The sequence below is a fragment of the Egretta garzetta genome, unplaced genomic scaffold (assembly GCF_000687185.1).
Source record: "Egretta garzetta isolate BGI_Z169 unplaced genomic scaffold, ASM68718v1 scaffold217, whole genome shotgun sequence".
In the NCBI taxonomy this organism is placed as follows: Eukaryota; Metazoa; Chordata; class Aves; order Pelecaniformes; family Ardeidae; genus Egretta; species Egretta garzetta.
Genome location: NW_009260395.1, coordinates 1,164,395 through 1,182,710, shown reverse-complemented (window position 1 = coordinate 1,182,710; position 18,316 = coordinate 1,164,395). Strand labels below are relative to the sequence as shown.

Here is an 18,316-nt window from a genome sequence, read left to right as displayed (position 1 = left end):
ACAGCTGCTCTTATGGAAGTATTGCTGAAATTTTTTAAAGGATATAATAAAATAACATTTTTTTAGAAGTGAATCCTATCACTATGGGCCTTTGTATTATTTTTTAAGATTAATTTTTAATGCACCTGTTTACCTTGCCTCTTGTGAAAGCGTATTTGCACTAAAATCTGCATGACTAAGAAGTAATAAATAAGACATGTTATGACTTCAAGTGCCAAATTAATATTTTTTCAGTGCCGTTGATTCTTTGATTTGTGGGAAGTTTTAGGATGTTTGCCATATTAATTTATTGCTGGATTAGGACATGATGTTGATCTTTGTCAAAGCCCCTATCACATAATTTAAATTTTATTAGGAGGGACTGGTGTTAGTCACTTAAGATAGTATTTTAAGACATTTTCCTACAGGGGAAAATGATCGAATCTGTCTATACACTAGTTGCTATAAAGTACTGGGGAGGGGAAAGTTTTCCAAAGACTGTCATGGAGAGCAGCAAAAATTTTAAAACTTTTTTTTCTACTGCTCAGCTTCAATATCACTGTTCAAATGAAAGTTTGGGTACAAGTGTGGGTTTTTTCTTTTCAATCTGACCATAACCAAACAAGTAATTTGAATAAAAATACATGTGTTCTGTGGGGAGAGTGTTTCTTTTATTATTCCACCATTTTGCTTTGATTTGACCAAAATCATGTAGCAGAAGCCAACGTTACAATTTTACCGTTAATTTTATATATACAGTTTTCTACATACACACTCTGAATTAGCCTAGTTTAAAAAACCAAAAACCAAACCCAACCACAGTATAAATAAAAAAATAGCTACTCTTTACCTTGTCGCTCTTTAGATATTTTTTTTCATGGGCTTTCACTGATGAGATTGCAAATGCAGCTTGTTTAAACAGGTTCATCCCCACGCACCAGAACAGATGGTTATGTAACAGCATGTCCTGGTGGCTGGAGCTCAAGGTTGACCATGTGGGACAAATGAATTCTGAATCTATTTTTGTTACTGACTTGCTGCTTGGCGTTGATCACGTGACTTAATTTTGGGGTGACAAGTATAGGCATGCTTGTTGGAGTCCAGTCAGTGAAACTGGCAAAGCGGTCAGAGAATAGATGGTTGTATTTCTTATAGGTTCATAGGTGGTCACCTGGCAATTCTGAATAAACCAAGATACTCTAAAATGCTTGTGTTTTTTTAATAAAGATGTGGATGAGAGCAGGAGCATCTTACACAAGACTGTAAACAGTTCTAATTTTCCACTTCTTGTCCATTTTAGTACCCAAAGTAAAGTCTTAAGTGCTGAAGTTGGACATGTGGTGTAGAGACATGTGAAACTGCATAGCAAAAATGTGTGAGAAGCATTTCCCTAGACCCATGGTGTGCATGTGTGTGTGTGTGTGTGTATATAAAAATAAATAAAAGGGTATGTACCATAACCTGGAAAGGTTATACACTTGATGTGTTCAGGCTTCCTTATTTAGCTTCCTATACAAAAGTAGCATCTATGCTTAGCTACACAAAGCATTTGTTAGTATAACTGAATAATGTTTAAGCATGATTTTTCTGGTGGTTTTATGACAACGTATGTTTCTATACTTCAGATACATCTGTTCTGAACTTTTTTTTTAATCTCCATTAAAGAATTGTATGAACTATATTGATGTGTTTTATTTAGTCTTTTGTGTCATTAGAGTTTATATCAAAACATGAAGAAATGGAATGAATAGTTAATTCTGATACAATGTTCTCTAAAAGTTTAAAATGGTTAAACTAATGGAGTATTACCACTTCCTTTGAAGGAGTTAGCATCAGAACTTCAAGCAGAACTTGACAATGCACGCAAATTGAGGGAGACTCAGGGGCAGATTCCAACAAAGTCTGGGAGAGAGGTAAGGGGAAAATATTCTTTTCTTTGTGCTAACACAATGGTATAATAAAGGTAGCAGCTGAACTACAGAGAACATGAAATTACAAGGTGTGACTTTAGATGAGTTACTGTTCAAATTAAATTGTACTTTTGGTGGTAAACAAAACTTTCTCAGCTGTACTTCTGCAACTTCCATAGGATTTTTTTACTATTTTCTCAGCAGTGATACATATCTTGCATTAAAAATAAAACTGATGTGTGTCATGTTGTTGACTGTTTGCCCAGGAGGCCTAGACCTTGTGATCTGGAACCTAGGATGTCTTGCCTTTCAGGCTCTGCAGTGACTAACACAGGCACCAGCGCAGGCGGTCTGCATCTTGCTCAGCTCACCAGGATTTGGTGCTGGCTGTTGCATAACCCTGATATCTCTGAAGAAGCTGGCACTTCAGATGTTGTTCTCTTTAAAGGGGGTGGTATTCAAGACATGTATTGTGGTCTTTTTCCATACCACCTTTAATATAGCTGTAAGAAAATGGGGTCAATATCTTTATTTATGAGCTTTGTCCTCATGATGGTGAGGAGACTTTTAGGCAAAAACTAATGTTCTTGTCCAATTTGACCCCAGTTCTGCAGTGAAAATTCAGCTGCAAGTCAGCTGAGTTTGAAAAGCCACTAATATTTTTTTCAAAAAGGCTTCATCTCTGACCTCATACATTGACTAGTATTTCTCCAGTCTTTAGAAGACAGACTGAACTGGAAGTTAATGTGTGGCCTCTTGCTGACTACACTTTTATTAAAGTATAAACTCTCAGTCACAAGAAATTAAGATTACAAAAGCTCTGTGCTGGTAGACTCTGCTTCATTGCAGTACAATTCTTCGGAGTGTTTTTCATGTATACACAAAAAAACCTGGATAAACTAGATTGGAGTTGTGTAATTACACAGGAAAAAATCCATTCAGATTTTGAAATTGGAAAGTAGAGGGCATGTTATAGGTGATCCTCAAAAATGTTGATAAAGACCTGTTCCTTAGAAATTGAGTCATTAATAACAATTTTGGTCAGCCTTAGTCTTAACCATAGTCTAATTTTTATCTTAATTTTTAATTAGAGGATTTTTAAAATTTAACAGCATGTAGTCATTGCAGAAGTACCAAATATAAATACTACTTGAATTTTCAGAAGGGAAAAATAATTTAAAAAACCCAAGTGAAAATATATTTAGCATGAGGCCTCTTTTTCTAGCTCTCTTATTCCTGAGGACAATTGATCTCACAGCTTGTGCTTTTACCAAGTGATAGGCTCTCTGCAACAGGGAGATTCCCTCCTACATGTAGAAACATCAAGCTCAGTGGTGCAAGAGTTTGGAGATTCAGAAGGATAAAATGACAAAGCAGAAATAGCCTGCATCCTTCTGGCCTGACATGGGTCCTGATCTGTCTCTGGACTGGCATCTGAAAAATGCATGAGTAGTCCAGAAGCCTTACTGAAAAAGAAAGGTGTGTAATAGACTTGGCTAGATTGGAAATACCATCTTGCTGTCCTAAAGCCTCAAAGGGATTGACATAGTCATTTCTGTTTGTGAATATGCTGTATGACAGTTACGATTTTTCTTTTATCGTTTGTGTGCCTGTCCATATTCAGTTTTGCACTATTGTGTGCGTACTCTGCATTCCCTTTAAACATGGTGGAAAAAGTTGTGAATACCCCTAGTCTGCCTCCTCTTTTTCTTCCTCTTCTGTGGGAGCTTGACTAAGCCCCCATTGACCACTTCAGTGTTGTGATTGATATAAGCTGCTATGGAAGATTGAAAGGATTTAGAAACAGGGCTCTTTCCCCTCTGAAGTACCTTGGATGCAAGACGTCTACCCTGTGAGTTCCATATTGGCTTCCTCTGAAGCTCAGGATCAGCTTCTTGCATAATTCCAGATATAGGAGCTTGGTTTTTATGTCTATTCATCTCAGAATGCTTATTTTTGTGTTAGACTCCATTTGTCTTGCAGAAACAATCTTTAGTTTGTGGGAACTAGGACTATTGACAGTCCTGCTGTTTTGGACTTCACATGGTTTGCCAGTGCAAATAGTCCCTTACAGATACAACATGGTTGATGTCTGTAATTCTGCAAATGGTTAGTTCTTGAACTGCGTCATGCCAGAACAGTATCAATCTCTTTACAACTTGCTGTGAAGTTGCTCAACTTCTTAGACTTGCAGTAAATTGGCAGACTCCCCAAACCATGGTGAAAACCTTGACGTTTACTTGAAGTCACTTGGGTTTTCATTACTGCCAGGGCTTGCTTTCTAAAGAGTGAAGGTCTTCCTGCGTGTTTTAGAGGCTTGCTGTCTTGTCTTTATGAATATGCCTTGCCTGTGCCTGTTTCACGGGTACTTCTAGCCTGTATTATGTGGCTTTTGAGTGTGAGCAGCCCAGCAAAGCTGACAGCTGCCCTGTCCGAAGTCCTGTCCCTATGATAGTTGCCAGGGTAGTCTTACTGGTTTTACTGCTTGACACTGATTTTGGACTATTGGGAAACAAGCAGAATGTATTGGGTACTCCTGTGTATCAAGGGCTGCCTGTATCACATTATGTGTCTAAACCACCCAGATGTTCAGAAACCATCTTGTAACACAGGAGAGGCTGATTTGTGAAGATGTATTTGATACTTGATGAACCAGCCTTTCTGCTACATTGACCACCAAAGTGACAGCCTCAATCAGTTCAGCCAGCTGTATTCCAAGTAAGATACCTGAAGCAGTTTCCACAGAAGTGGCTTTCCAGATGGATGTCCCATTGGTCCCAAAGTTTGATAGCTTTGCCTCTGCTACCAATAACAAACATGAAGCATTTTGTTTCAGGCAGGTCTGTCTCTGGTTCCTTGGAGCAGCATGGTCAATGTCATGCTGAAAGGTCCTGAAATTTGGCTTTGCCTTATTTTTACTTCTGTTGGGAGAATTGGGGAGATAAATCACGAAGCAGTGAAGGCAATTCTAAGTGCATCTCCCTAGGAAGGATTTTGTTGTTCCTGATTAATTGAACATAGATCAATTTCCCAATTCAGTTCACTCTGTGAATGAAAGCTCGTGCTAGTATAAGGGGGTGTGCACAGGCGGCTGGAGTTTGTACAGAGGACAGGATCAATTCTTCTGACAGCAGGGCTGGTTTATTCTGCCTTAAAGAGATCCAGAAACTACAGACAGAAGGGAATGTGAAGTGGTAGCTTAAATCCTGGTTTTGTTTGTTTGTTTGTATGTGAGAATACAAGGAAACATAGCTTTTATAGTTCATTTGATTTAAGCAAGAATTCTACCCCAGGCAACGCCAAAATTGTGGTTTTGAAGTACAGTTTTCAAGTACTGATGTTTGGTGTTTAAAAATGTTATATTTACCAGCTGATATGCTTCACCAAGTGTACAGATCCTGGTAAGACCATTTTGTTACTAGTTTTCTTTTTGGCCAGAGTCATCTATGGTTTTAATGCCTGCTGTTTGTAATGCATTTAGATGTTGCAAGTAGAGCTTTCCAGCTGGAAGAAGCCAAAAAGTATGAGTATATACATCTTTCTGAACCTAGAATAGCAAGGAAATTGTAAAAGATACTGAAGCAGAAGGGAAGTCCATAGCTGCATCCTGAGTAAGCCTACTTGGGTACCTTCATAGCAAAAATTTACTTTGAGGAAGAGGATTTTTTTTTTTTCTTTTTTTTCCCCTTCTTTGTTCTTGGTAGTTAGAGTGATGTTTCTCTTAAATAAAGTGAACACCCACAACTAATAATGTTGTAGATTTTCTGTGGATGAAGGTATCCCAGATTAAAATTCAGTGCAGGCTAAAACATGTTTGAATTCTCTTGATATTGAAAAAAAGTCAAATAATAGTAACTGTCTTAAACTATTTTTCAACAGTATTGGAGCATTTCTTTTATGCACTACCAGCCCTCATTTTGCCTGTCTTAACATTTGATTTGTTTTCAACTGCTAGCCTTCCATGTGTTCAAAGTGCAGAAAAGATGAAAATTTATTAGTTGAGTTGTTCTTAAATGGTTTGTGGCTTTTGAGTAGCTTTATAAATGGAATTCTTTTGCCTGAATTGAGATATGAAATTTTCAATAACATTTGTGTGGTCGAAGAGGTTAGTTTACATATACATTCCTCTTGAAGGCCTATGAGTAGCTGTTGTCTTGCTTTTTTGGTATTTCGTGAAAAATGCTAAGGAATGTTTTTGGGGATATTGGTTCACTGAAGTTGTTTAATTTTTTCCATATTTTTTTTCCCCACATCATTTCTGCATATCTTAAATATTTAATTTCTTAATTATACTTTTCCCTACTTCTTTACTGTAGCTATTTTTTAAAAAAATAATATATTATATCTATAAATAAATAAATAAATACAAATATAAATGTGCACACACACATATGTATGAAACCTAAATAAGAGGATAAGGTTTTTTAAATAGCTTCTGAACTGGTGTGCCATCGTAAATATTTCCCTAGTTAGTTGTGCTAGGAAAGCTAAGAAGCATTGCAATTATCAGGCTTAATGTCTGAATATGCAGTTAAGAAGATACAAGTTTTCTGCTCTCAGTAAGCAGAAGGACTGTGAGAGGACACCACTGTGTATCAAGCTGCCGGAAGTTGGGAAAGCTCCTCAGTAACAAGGGTTTGTGAAACAGAACACCAGACTGGACAGGAAGATAATTTGAGTTAAAAGGTAGATTTATTAATATTTCTTCTCTTTGCACATCTAAATATGTCAATATCTGATATACTTAAGTGCATCACAGAATATTTTCTGTATTAGTAACATTAAATAAATATTCTGATCCCAATTTTTTTCTAGTTGGAAATGTGAAATTACATCAGAATAAGTTTAAGCAGTCTAGACACTGAACAAGTCTGACTTTTGCTACATAGGTTTAGGTGGCTCTTGTGGGGTAGAGCCTGTGTGTGTATTTTAAATAGAAAGTCTGTGCCTAAAAGCACAAAATGCCTAAAAATGCAAAACGTATAGGTATCTCAGATGGGTTTGTGTGCTCAGCTTCAGTGAGAGACATTAACTTGTTTAAATGTAGTGTCCTGGAAGTCCATACACAGAATCGGCTATCTGTGTGGTGTGTCTTCTGCACACTGTGTGGATGTCTCGGCTTGGGTAGAGCCCCTCTGTTGCTCACTGCAGGTTACCTTAAGCGTGTAGTCTTATACATTTCAGTAGGATTATGGTTAAATTAGGGCATCTGTTAAGTGAAATTTGGGGCCTTAGAGGTTATAGTGCTTAAATATCTGGGTCATGTGTATACAGCTACAATGAATACATATGCAAAGACCCTTTTTAAAAAGATGAATTGAAATGTAGATTGTGCTTGGTTTGTCTTTACATTGGAGCAGGAGGCAACCTTCAGAGTTTACAAGAAATAAAAAAACTGGGTGAATATATAAAAGCGACATTTGGGCTGCATGAAGGGACTAACCCTGAATTAAATATTCTCATTTTGTTTGCGATAGAATTAAGCATCTGAACATAAGCACCATTTATGTCTGAATTTTCATGGGTATTTTGAGAAAAGCGAAGTTATACTTTGAGCCCTAGTGAACCTCTCTAAGAGAAGGCTGCTGTACCATAGTGTTTCTAAGTTAGGATAGCTGATGAAAATGAGTACTTACTGAATAGAAGGAGACAGCAGAAGACTGCGGAGATGTCAGCATTTAAACAATAACTCCCATGTGTTCATGGTTTACCTCTGGGTGCAATTTGTATTTCTGTTATCTGAATGTGCTCTCTGGGAGTTGCTACACAACTCTCGATTTGAGTGCACTGGCTGTGAGGATGCTACCTCTGCCATTGTTAGTGTCAGTCATAACTAATGTCATTTATGCTTTTATTCTGTATTTTTACTTAACAAAATATATCTGGAACATTAACATTCCTTTCAGGCAGATCATTTGCAGTGGTTTTTGGTGGTACAAAAATTGGGTTATAAAAGGTTAAATGAACAAGAGGCAGATTGAAAACAAATGGAGAGAAGGTGATTCTTCACAGAATGGTTGCTCCAGGTTGTTGTGGATATTGGAAGTTTAAGTAGATTCAAGGAGAGACTGTACAAGTTCATGAAAAATAAATCCCTTGAGGATTGTACAGAAGTGACGTCTGGCTCTTAATTGCTGAGTTGCAAATGCTTGGAATCATCCTTTCTTTTTGTACTCTTCATTAGGCATTCACTTTTGGCTACTGCTGGATAAGGCATGTTGGGCTTTGGTTTGATCCAGTAGAGCTGCTTTTATGTTTTAATCCATATGTAGAATGTGTTTTTTATGATTAGTCTAAATAATTTATATGCATTATTTTTATACTTTCCCTTTTTGATTATTTTTTTTCTCAGATTTTTTTCCCATCTTTTATCATACTTATGTCAATATGGTCCCTGCATAAGAATTAGAGTCAGATCTGCTAAGTGAAAAATAGTTTGCTTTTGTATTGCTACAGACTGACTTAATTCTGCTTGTGTTTTTTAATCAGGAAACATATTGACGTTATACAAAATTAGGTAAGTCTAGACTTAGTTCATGGTGGTGGATGAATGAAGTAGAAGTGTATGCATCTTTAAAAATTGTTTTCAATTCCAGATGAAGTATGGCCTATAAGAAAAAAATGTTTCGATGCTAAGCCTGTTACTGGGTTCCATAGTACTTAATCAGTATGCAGGAGACAGAAAGTAGTCTCTGCTGAGCGATTGCTAGAGACAGTTCTTAATAGTGATGAATTGTGTTTAAAATTCATTCAATTTTGTATTGATTTTGTAAGGTAGAAGGTGGTACTTTAAGCAAAATAACATGGCAGCGGATATACTATCATAAAGTATTTAAAAGAAGAGTAAAGTTCTGAAAAAGTAGAGAGAAACAAATACAGGCTTTTCTGTCATGCATTTGAGAAATTGTAATGAAAACAAATTATTTCAGCATAGCAAATTTTCATTTGAATAACTGAATTTTCTAAGAAGGTCCACCAGCCTTCAGTCTAGTATGATTAATTTAATAAATATATTTAAAGTGTAAGGAATAAAACAATGATTCAGATAGGTAGATATATACATGCATAAAATTCCACCACATTTATTCCACAAGATACATATATTCCTCAAGATAGAGCAAAATACTCAGAGATAAAGTTTTTCTAATCAAGGTTACATACTGCTTCCGTGAAGTTCTTGGGCATGAAAGATCTCTGTAGAGCAGTAGTCTTCAATTTTGGGAGGCACTGTATTTTACTTTACAGTAGGCATCTGACTGACGTGATGGTGCTTTAAAGGAGAAAACTTTTTCTGGGCTACCCCTGTAAGAGTAAGACCCTCCAGTCCATTGTTTTGCTTCTCGGGCGGAGAAGATTTATAGTGCAAAGAAAAGTTAATTTAGCTAGTCTTATGGCAAATAGGGCTCGTCTTTTAGTGAAAACCTTGATAATATCAAGAGCTTCATGTACTTCAAATGCTTCTTTTTTATTTAATTATTCTTCCTGAGTATAAATAATAAGGATGATTGGGTTTCCAACACCTCCTCTTACAAACTACATCTGAACACAAATTTTGATGTATTGAAGATCTGATGTTTAATTTGTATCCCTGAGATGCATTACAGTCCAGACAGAGAGACAATTCTGGGGAACCTCAGTATAAATGATTTTCTTTCTCCTTTTTGAAGAATTAAAACTTAGCATTTTTCAGAAAGGAAACTGAATACAACAGCTTGGCTAATACCTCAAATCCTATTTATGATAAAATACAATCCATTGCATTCCATTATGTATAGTTCTGCATTGAGAGACAGGATGGAACATGCTGGTTCTTTATTGAGACAAATTATTTGCAGCACAGTTGTTAACCCTGAGACAAGTAAATCATATGACGTTATGAGCAACTGAGAGGAATCAGTTGTGGAACAAACCTGAAATAGTATTCTATTGGTTCCAATAATGATAATAGGGAAAAATGAGAATGCTTCTTCTTTTTTCACGTGTTTCCAAGATTGGCCTTTTCAAAAATAGCTTAGAAATGACAATGATTCTTTGGGAAGAGAGACAGCTAAAAGTAAAGTGGGGTGTGTGTGTGTGAGTGTGTGTATTTGTGTGTGTGTGTACATGTAAAATTTAGGTAGTGATTAATACTTTGGAAAAGGAAGTAAAAGAAAGAAGAAAAATAATCAGTGCTTCTGATGCTTTTTTCACATGAAAAAACCCAGAACCAACACCAAACAAAAAAACCCCTGAAAATTAACATTCAAAATTGCAGGTGTGCCAGTGTGTTTAATTTTAGGTTTGGGAATTGAGACTATAAACACAGATATTTTCCTGCAATAAAAGTATGTGGCTGTCAAAATTTACCTGTAATATGTTTAAATAACACATGGTTGAGTGGCCCCTCACTGTCACATACCCGATGCAGAATTTAGATACAGTTGTAGTAATGCTCTTATAATATATAAAGAATAATTTAAAAAAAAATATTTAAAACTGCTTCTTAGAAAAATATAGCTGAGACACTTGTATAAAAATGAGAATGCTGGGGATTAATGATCCTTGCTAAGTGCACAATAAAAATCTGTGATTTCATTTGGAACTTCAGATGGTGGAGAGATACAGCAACAGATGGCTCTTGGCCTGTTTACTCTGAGATGTTTTCAGCTCATCATAATTTCCAGTTCCTGCTGTTCCATCACACTTGAATCTTGTCTGTAGGATGGCTGTGCCATTCTTTCTTCAGCAAAAGTTTACGTTTTCCATACAAAAAGTTGACTAGCTCTAACTGGAAAAGGGAATAATAAAGTGGGCATACTTTTGCAGAACAGCTTTAATATCATTAGTGCATACTTTTTAGAAATAATAGATATATGCAGTTTCTGGTGAGTGTCTTTCCTGAACACTCTTGTTGATGTCAGTAAGAGAAGATTACACAATTATTTATAAGACAAAAATGTATTAAGACAAACTGTCTTAACTTCCTGAATGTAATTTACAGGAAATTGGTTTTTGCAATTAAAAAGTACTGGAGAAATTGTATCAGCAACTAAATGATTTAAAATATATCTTACTGGTTTCAGTACATGTAATGGGTATAAAAGAGCAGAGCGGATAAAACTTCTTAAGAGTTCAAACTGATAATACTAATAATAAGCTCTGGAATATGCTTTGACACTGGAAGCAAAAGCCCTTTCCAAGTGCCATGCAGCACTTGTAGTTGATGGTGCCAGTTTTTCTGGCTCTGTTTTTCTTCTAACTTAAGTAGAATTACTGCGTATTTTTACTGCTATGCTTTTTCACAATGAGACCAATCAGCCATTGAAATAATCTCCCCAGGGAAGTGGTGGATTCCCCAACATGGGACGCTTTTAAGACTCGGCTGGACAGGGTGCTAGGCCATCTTGTCTAGACCATGCTTTTGCCAAGAAAGGTTGGACCACATGATCCTTGAGGTCCCTTCCAACCTGATGTTCTATGATACCCTATCACTCTGTTTGCTCAGAGTAAATTCTGTTTTTCTTAAAAAAATTGACACTCCTACACCAAGAGAAAACATAAGCAAAAACATTTCTGGAAAGCCTTTTTGGTGCAGTAGGTACATTCCATTTGAAATGGAAAGGTAGAACCTTGCTAATGATTCTTTTGGTCTTCGCACAGCCTTAGTAAATGCATGGTATTACAACCTTTTTGGATTTCAAATAATTTACACATAAAACCAATTATAAAACTGGGAACCATGAATTAATAGCTTATTTTGCAAGTTTAAGCAATGAAGTACAATTACTGTGTTCAAAATGAGGTTTTGAAAGGAGAATTTGATCGGCCAATGACTGTTGGGACCACCTGGTCTTTAGTGACAAAGGTTAGGTCTCATTAGCCATTGCGGCCAACATGAAGCAGCAGAATCCTCTAGAAATAGGCTGTTTAAAAGGAGCAATTAAACCATGCACCCATCCTTCTAAAAGGAATTAAGACATTTGGCTTTTAGCCAACACATCTGGATAATGAGATACTTTCAGCTAGCAGCATGCCTTGCATATTTTTGTACATGGGATTTTTGCAGAGGTTCTTCGTGGGCACTGCACTAAGGGCTGTGGAGAGTGGGGCTCTCCACCAGTGTCAGGAATGCATGCACCACTGAATATTAGCATTCCTATTCTGTTCCCCATACATGCCCAGAGGAATTGCTTCTAGGTAAGATGATCATAGAATCAGAATAATTTGGTTGGAAAAGACCTTTAAGATCACTGAGCCCAACTGTACTTTTCCACTACTAAACCATGTCCCTAAGCACCTCGTCTACCCATCTTTTAAATACCTCCAGGGATGGGGACTCAACCACTTCCCTGGGCAGCCCGTTCCAGTACCTGATAAAGTGAAGAAATTTTTCCTAATATCCAGTCTAAACCTCCCCTGGTGCAACTTGAGGCCATTTCTTTTTGTCCTATCACTTTTTACTTGGGAGAAGAGACCAACACCTTGCTACAACCTCCTTTCAGATAGCTGTAGAGAGCGATAAGGTCTCCCTTCAGCCTTCTCTTCTCCAAACAACCCCAGTTCCCTCAGCCGCTTCTCATCAGCCTTGTGCTCCAGACCCCTCACCAGCTTCGTTGCTCTCCTCTGGACATGTTCCAGCAACACAATGTCTTTCCTGTAGTGAGGGGCCCAAAGCTGAACACAGTATTCGAGGTGCGGCCTCACAGTGATGTTACAGGCTCATTGTTTTTTCAAGTCTTTGGCTTTCTTCTGATATCACCCAAAGTAAAAGCAGTGATAATGGCTTGAGGGTATGGATATACATAAGTAGAAGCTTAAAAGGATGCGGAATTGAATCTTTGTTCTGCAACATCTAGTTGTCCACGTTCTTCCTCTACCTTTTTTTTTTCTGAAGACCCTTTTTTACATATACTCCTTTAATAATAATTTTTCAGATTGGACTACTTACTGTTCTAATAAAAATGCATTATGGAACTCCCTCATGTGCCTGAATTACTATTTTGTTAATCTGTTGCTTCCAGTTTGTAAAATTATCTTTTCTGGTATTGCACTCTCTGAAAATACCTCGTATACCAAAACTAGAGTAAATCTCTTTTCTAAATAGTGGATATTGAGACCTGAACTTTTTTGAAACTCCTTGCAGTATTTTTACTGGACTTTTATATTTACTTGTTACTAAATTTTTATATTTACTTAAGTAAGTGCTGATTTTATTTACAGATGCTGAATTTCTCCTTATCACCTTCTTGTTCTTGTATTACATTTGTCTGATAAGTACACAAATTCTTGTTTCATATTAAGAGTGGACATGCTGCAATACCTTTCTTTTTTATGGTCTGAGTATATATGATTTGTATCAGATGTTCTTGCAATAGAAGTGAACTTTCTAATCATTGCATTTTTTAAATATTTCTTACATCCCATACTTGTAGTTCACTGGCTCACTGATGCTATGGTTAACTGAATAACCATTTCAAAGTGTAGCTAACAATTTAAAATATCAACTGCATCTTTAGACCTTTTTTAAAGTTGTGTTTGTGAGGTTATGTGGCTTACTAACATTCAATATTACTGTTAAGTTAGACAATCACTTTAATTTTACCCACAGTACAAGCTGCTGTAAATTATACATTGCTACTTCCAGTCTTACTTCCACAGGCTGGCAGTCCCGCTATTAATGAATTTGATTTGAGGTTCATGTGTGTGTCCATTTTACTCACGTAATACTATTCTGATCGCCCTATCTCAGAGATGCTCTAAGAATATAAGTACTGAGAGCAAATAGAAAGATTTTTGAATGCTGGGATGATTGGATGTGTTCAGTGTAAAGAGATGAGTAAGAAGGTCAGCTTAGTTATTTGGAGTAATAAACAGTTTAGCTAAAGTACCCTTTTTCATAATATAAGAACAAAGAATAGTTGAATTTAAAGGGCAACCAATTTTATATCAATAAGATGAAATTAAATTTTTGCATAACATGTTATTAACCTGTGTCAGTCACTGACTGGGGGAAAGAAAGGATAGAGACCAAGCAATTAGTGGTTATCTAAGTACCTAATCCTTTTATAATAATGAATGTTTTCATTTATAAATAGGAGCTGTAGGTTGGGTTTTTTGGTGGTGGTGTTTTTTTTTTTTTTAGTCTCATGCTTTATACATAAACTTAGCACTACCTGATGAAGATACTGTTATGCAAGCTAGTTTAGTTCTGTGTTACACCCTGCATTAGATTTTCTGATGCTTCTCCTCACTGTTAAGAACAAGGTCCTGATTATGGCAGACCAACTTTTTGATCTTGTAAAACCTATTTTTATCCCATTTCTGTATTAGCTTAATCCCTTTTGAAGTTGTAATAGTGATGCTTATTACTATTTACTGAATCTTTCTTGAATTACAAAATTTTTAACTAGCTGGAAGTTTGCTCTTGCTTCCCTCTCTCATCCTGCTATTTCCTTTAATCTTATTTTTTTTCCACTATAAGGAACCCAAATCAAAGATAAAAGTTTTATACAGCAGACTGCTCTTACAGACCTGTGACCATTTTAGTTTTATCTTGCTGTAGGATCTAAGCCTTGGTCTTGCTATGGAGAATGGTCTACATACTGATTTTTATAGGCATTACCTTGAAGTGGCCAGTTCTTCCAGGGCAGACCCTGAAGGGTAGCTTAGATGCTTTGATACTTAGGTTGCCTGGGGACTCCAGGTAGTGACTACACTGACCTCCTCACTGCTGAGAAGTGCTCTTACAAGTAGGCAGCATTTCAGGAGGCAGACTGCTCTTTCTAAATGGGATTGACTCATCCTTCCGATAACTGTGGTGATCCTGTGTAAAGGACCCTGAGAAGGGTGACTGAAATGAGAGAAGAAAGGGTAATTGAAAAGAACAGGAGATGGTGGATGGAAGAAATAGCTACGTCCAGCATGCTGAGAAGTGCTAGATGTCTTTTGGGAACTTATTTGATGTTATAATAGAAGAACGGACTTTTCTAATAGAGGAATAAGGCAATATTCAAAGCGTTTGTATTGGCCATGGACTGTAAGAGAAAGGAAACAGGTTTTATGCTTAGCCCAGCATCTAATTTGTCCATAGTGTTTGGTTGTGGAAGTTCCTTGCTGAAGACTGTTGTTGAGCTTTGTTACTCCTTCTTTACACTGTGGTTGTACCACTTTAGTGCAGCTCTTGGTAAGCATTTGGAGACAGCTTTCAACTCAGTGCAGCATGCAGCTTTTTGGTGGCTCAGTAATTAAAAAAAAAAAAGTTCGTTTTTCCTAGCTCTAGTTGCTCACTATCCCACAGTATACCGACTGTTAAAGTATATTTTATTCTCTTTAGCTATTAACGTTGAAAATCACATTCAGTTGAGTAGATACTGTCTCAGATGCTTGGCCTGCTTATTCCCTTTGTTCAGCTTCTCTGGTGTCTGTTCCTCAAATTAAGTTGTGCACCTGGTGGCCGAGCTTTTCCATTTCCTCCTGCTGGATTATGGAACAGACATCATCTCTGGGGAGTTCAAAAATCTTTTTTAGAACTGCATTTTATTTATTTATGTATTTAATTTAAAGCATTCATCTTTCAAAAGCAGGCTTGTCTGCTTTGTTTTGTTCAGTTGGGTGTTAATTGCTGTATAGCGATTCGTATGTTTGGTGTGAACAACAGTGTACTTTGCATACTTAATTGGCCTGAAGTAAAAATTCGTTTTCCTTAATTAATGGCAACAAACAATTCCCCTCTCAGTCTATAAATGCATACTATCTTTGTTTGTTTCAGGCTATAAATTATGTTGTTTGTGTAGCAGTCATCACAAGATTTAGGGATGGTGGCTGAGCCTCTTCTCTGGTTTCAATTTTAACATTTAATAATATGTATCATATTTGAAGTACTTCATATACTTTAAACCTGTATTGTACTTACAATTATAGAAATAGAGATAATGTTTACCTGATTATAATTATTAGTCAGTAATTATTATATTACTATCACCAACATTTTTCTTTATATCTTCATATGTTTAATATTTAATAATATTTATTTAATAAGAGAAGTCATTAATGCAGAAGCTTGAGAGGTTTACAGTAAACTATATAATTCCATGCCACTGCATAAAGAAATAATACTCTATAGACATTAAAAGCAAGTTAAAACAGAAGCAAAAAGCCAGACTCAAGAGAATCTCTACATAAAGAATAAAAAGGTAATTATTACCTCTCTTATGAAAGATGGTAACAGTTCCTGGGAATATTTGTAAGCTCTCCTGGACAATTTCAGTTTGTTATTAGGAAAGACAGTAGTTACTCCATTCTTGTGCTACGCTGAATGGCACATAGGTGTTACTGTGTACCATCTCGTATAGCCGTAAGAATGCAAGCCTATAAATATGCAAAGAAAGTATCAACAGATAAAATGAGAATTTTAAGTACGTTCTTTCAGTTATATCGGTATCCACACTCCTTTAAGTACTTCAGAAAAATATAATACTTCTGTGAGTCATGGCTTTTCCGTGCAAAGGCTCTTTCTCAGTATGCCACATTTGTTCAGGTGTGGGGGAATTCTCTTTTTTGTTACGCTTGTGCGAGCCTGTCCATTAGAAATGTTAGATGCATTGCCCCATAATTCCCCGAATCAGCCTTTGGCGCATTTTAAAGATTTATGTTATGGCAACTGTGGGGTGGAGGCACATGGCCTTTTTCTCCTGTAGCAATGAATCACCTCTTCTCCCCCTCCCAACATAGAGAAAACAGCTTATCTTGTGAAAAAGTAACAGCTGAGACAGGTACCTGGCTGATGCTGGATGTAGTGTTGTAGCTATGTTCTGTGAAAATATCGTTACTGTTATTGGAGCCAGACCAGTGTTGGACATCTTGGTTTGCTTTGCAAAATGAAATTTGCCTTTGGTAATACAGAAGAGAAAAGTTTGGCTTGCCTGGACAGCTTTTTGGTCCACAATTTCTACCTTGATGTGAATTTTCTTGGAAAAATGTAAGTGAGCCATTGAAGCTAGCATACTCAGTATTGACAGAATTTTCAGACTTTATTGGGGTTTCTGGGACAAGCTTTCATTAGGCAAGGATGGCAGATGTAAAGCAGACATCGGTTGTTTGGTGGAAAATAGCTTCAAATTGAAATTAATAAAGTTGTGTATAAAATTTGACAAAGGCTGTCCTAATCTCACCAGATTTAGTGGTGTCCCCATTATTGGCTCTGATTTAATCAACCAATTTACCTAAACATCTTCATATTGTAATCAAGAAGCTCTCAGGCTTTTTAATTTTTTAGTTTTTATTCCTAATCTTTTCAAAAAGTTAAATACTTATTTTTCTGGTGAAGAAATTCTGCCTTTTTTAAAAGTTCTTTTGTGTGTGTGTATATGTGTCTTTATTTAAGTCTGAGAACACCCCTATGAAGTGGGAATGTACTGTTGCCCCTGTTTTGGACGGAGCTGAGCTGGCCTGGCTCTTCACAGGACGTCCATCATCTGAATAGATGTTTGTCAGCTGAAAAGGTGGTAACTTCCATCCGAAACAAGAAGGTGGTTGGTGGCAACAGATGAAAGTATGGGAAGACTGAGGGCAGGGTGCATAAAGGGAGTGTCTGGCTTAATGAATCCTCCATGTCTGTTCTCCACTCCCGCTGTACAGGTATTCCAGGCCTCCTCCTCCTCTCTCTTCTTGGTGGGTAGAGAAGTTGTGGGAGATAGATTTGTAATCTTCTTCAGCTGCATTGAAGTTAAATGAGTGAATGATATTCCTCCAGAATATTTTTACAAAAGGGTATATTTTTCTGAATTAAATTTGTGGCTTCAGCCCCTTTTAAAGAACTCAAGAGTGTTAATGAGCATGGGATCTAGACTAAGTCAACCAGGGATAAGACTTAGGCATAAGGGTGCTTAGTCGAGGCATTCTGATTGGATTTGGATATGGAATAGATGTAAAGCCATCCGTCTCTGGCAAAATGGGAACAGTTTTGGGCATGCCCAGAAACATAACTCGGTATCACTCTAGAACTCCACTGAGAAAAACTTAGGTGCCCATAAGATCTTAAGGGCTGAAGGGTAGACTAGGAGTTCAGAGATTACACTTTTCTGTCCACACTAAGATGACCTCACTTGCAGGCATTTCCTTGAGGCAGGTGTTTGCTTACAGCTCTGAAGGTGCCCGATATAATAGAGATTCATACTATCTGGCAAAATGTTCTTATTGTATGAGGAAATTGAGGGATCTCCTCTGTGCATATTGTGAGTGATAGTGAATTTACTATCCATTCACCGGTCGCTAGCTGACAGATTGAACTGAAGTCAGGCAATTGGTGGCTTGCTTCTTGGATTTTGATAAAGAAAAATCAACATTACCAGTAGTTTTCATATTAACCTTCTATCTATGTAAGTATCTGTGTCTAAAGGTAAGGACCACTCTGTGAACTTCTTTCTTTCTGATATCCAACATTTAATGTG

The 18,316-nt window shown here is 36.8% G+C and overlaps 1 protein-coding gene across 2 annotated transcripts in view; it reads left to right on the top strand.

Moving 5' to 3' along the window:
• Window positions 1–18,316, top strand: part of CWF19L2 (CWF19 like cell cycle control factor 2) — a 71,150-nt gene that overhangs the window by 16,740 nt on the left and 36,094 nt on the right. For both annotated transcript variants that reach the window (XR_004842555.1, XM_009643044.2), the window contains exon 9: window positions 1,803–1,892. Coding sequence is in view for 1 of the 2 variants with exons in the window: in XM_009643044.2 (XP_009641339.1) it covers window positions 1,803–1,892 (90 nt within the window). In the remaining variant the exon portion in view is untranslated. The remainder of the gene's footprint in view (window positions 1–1,802; window positions 1,893–18,316) is intronic.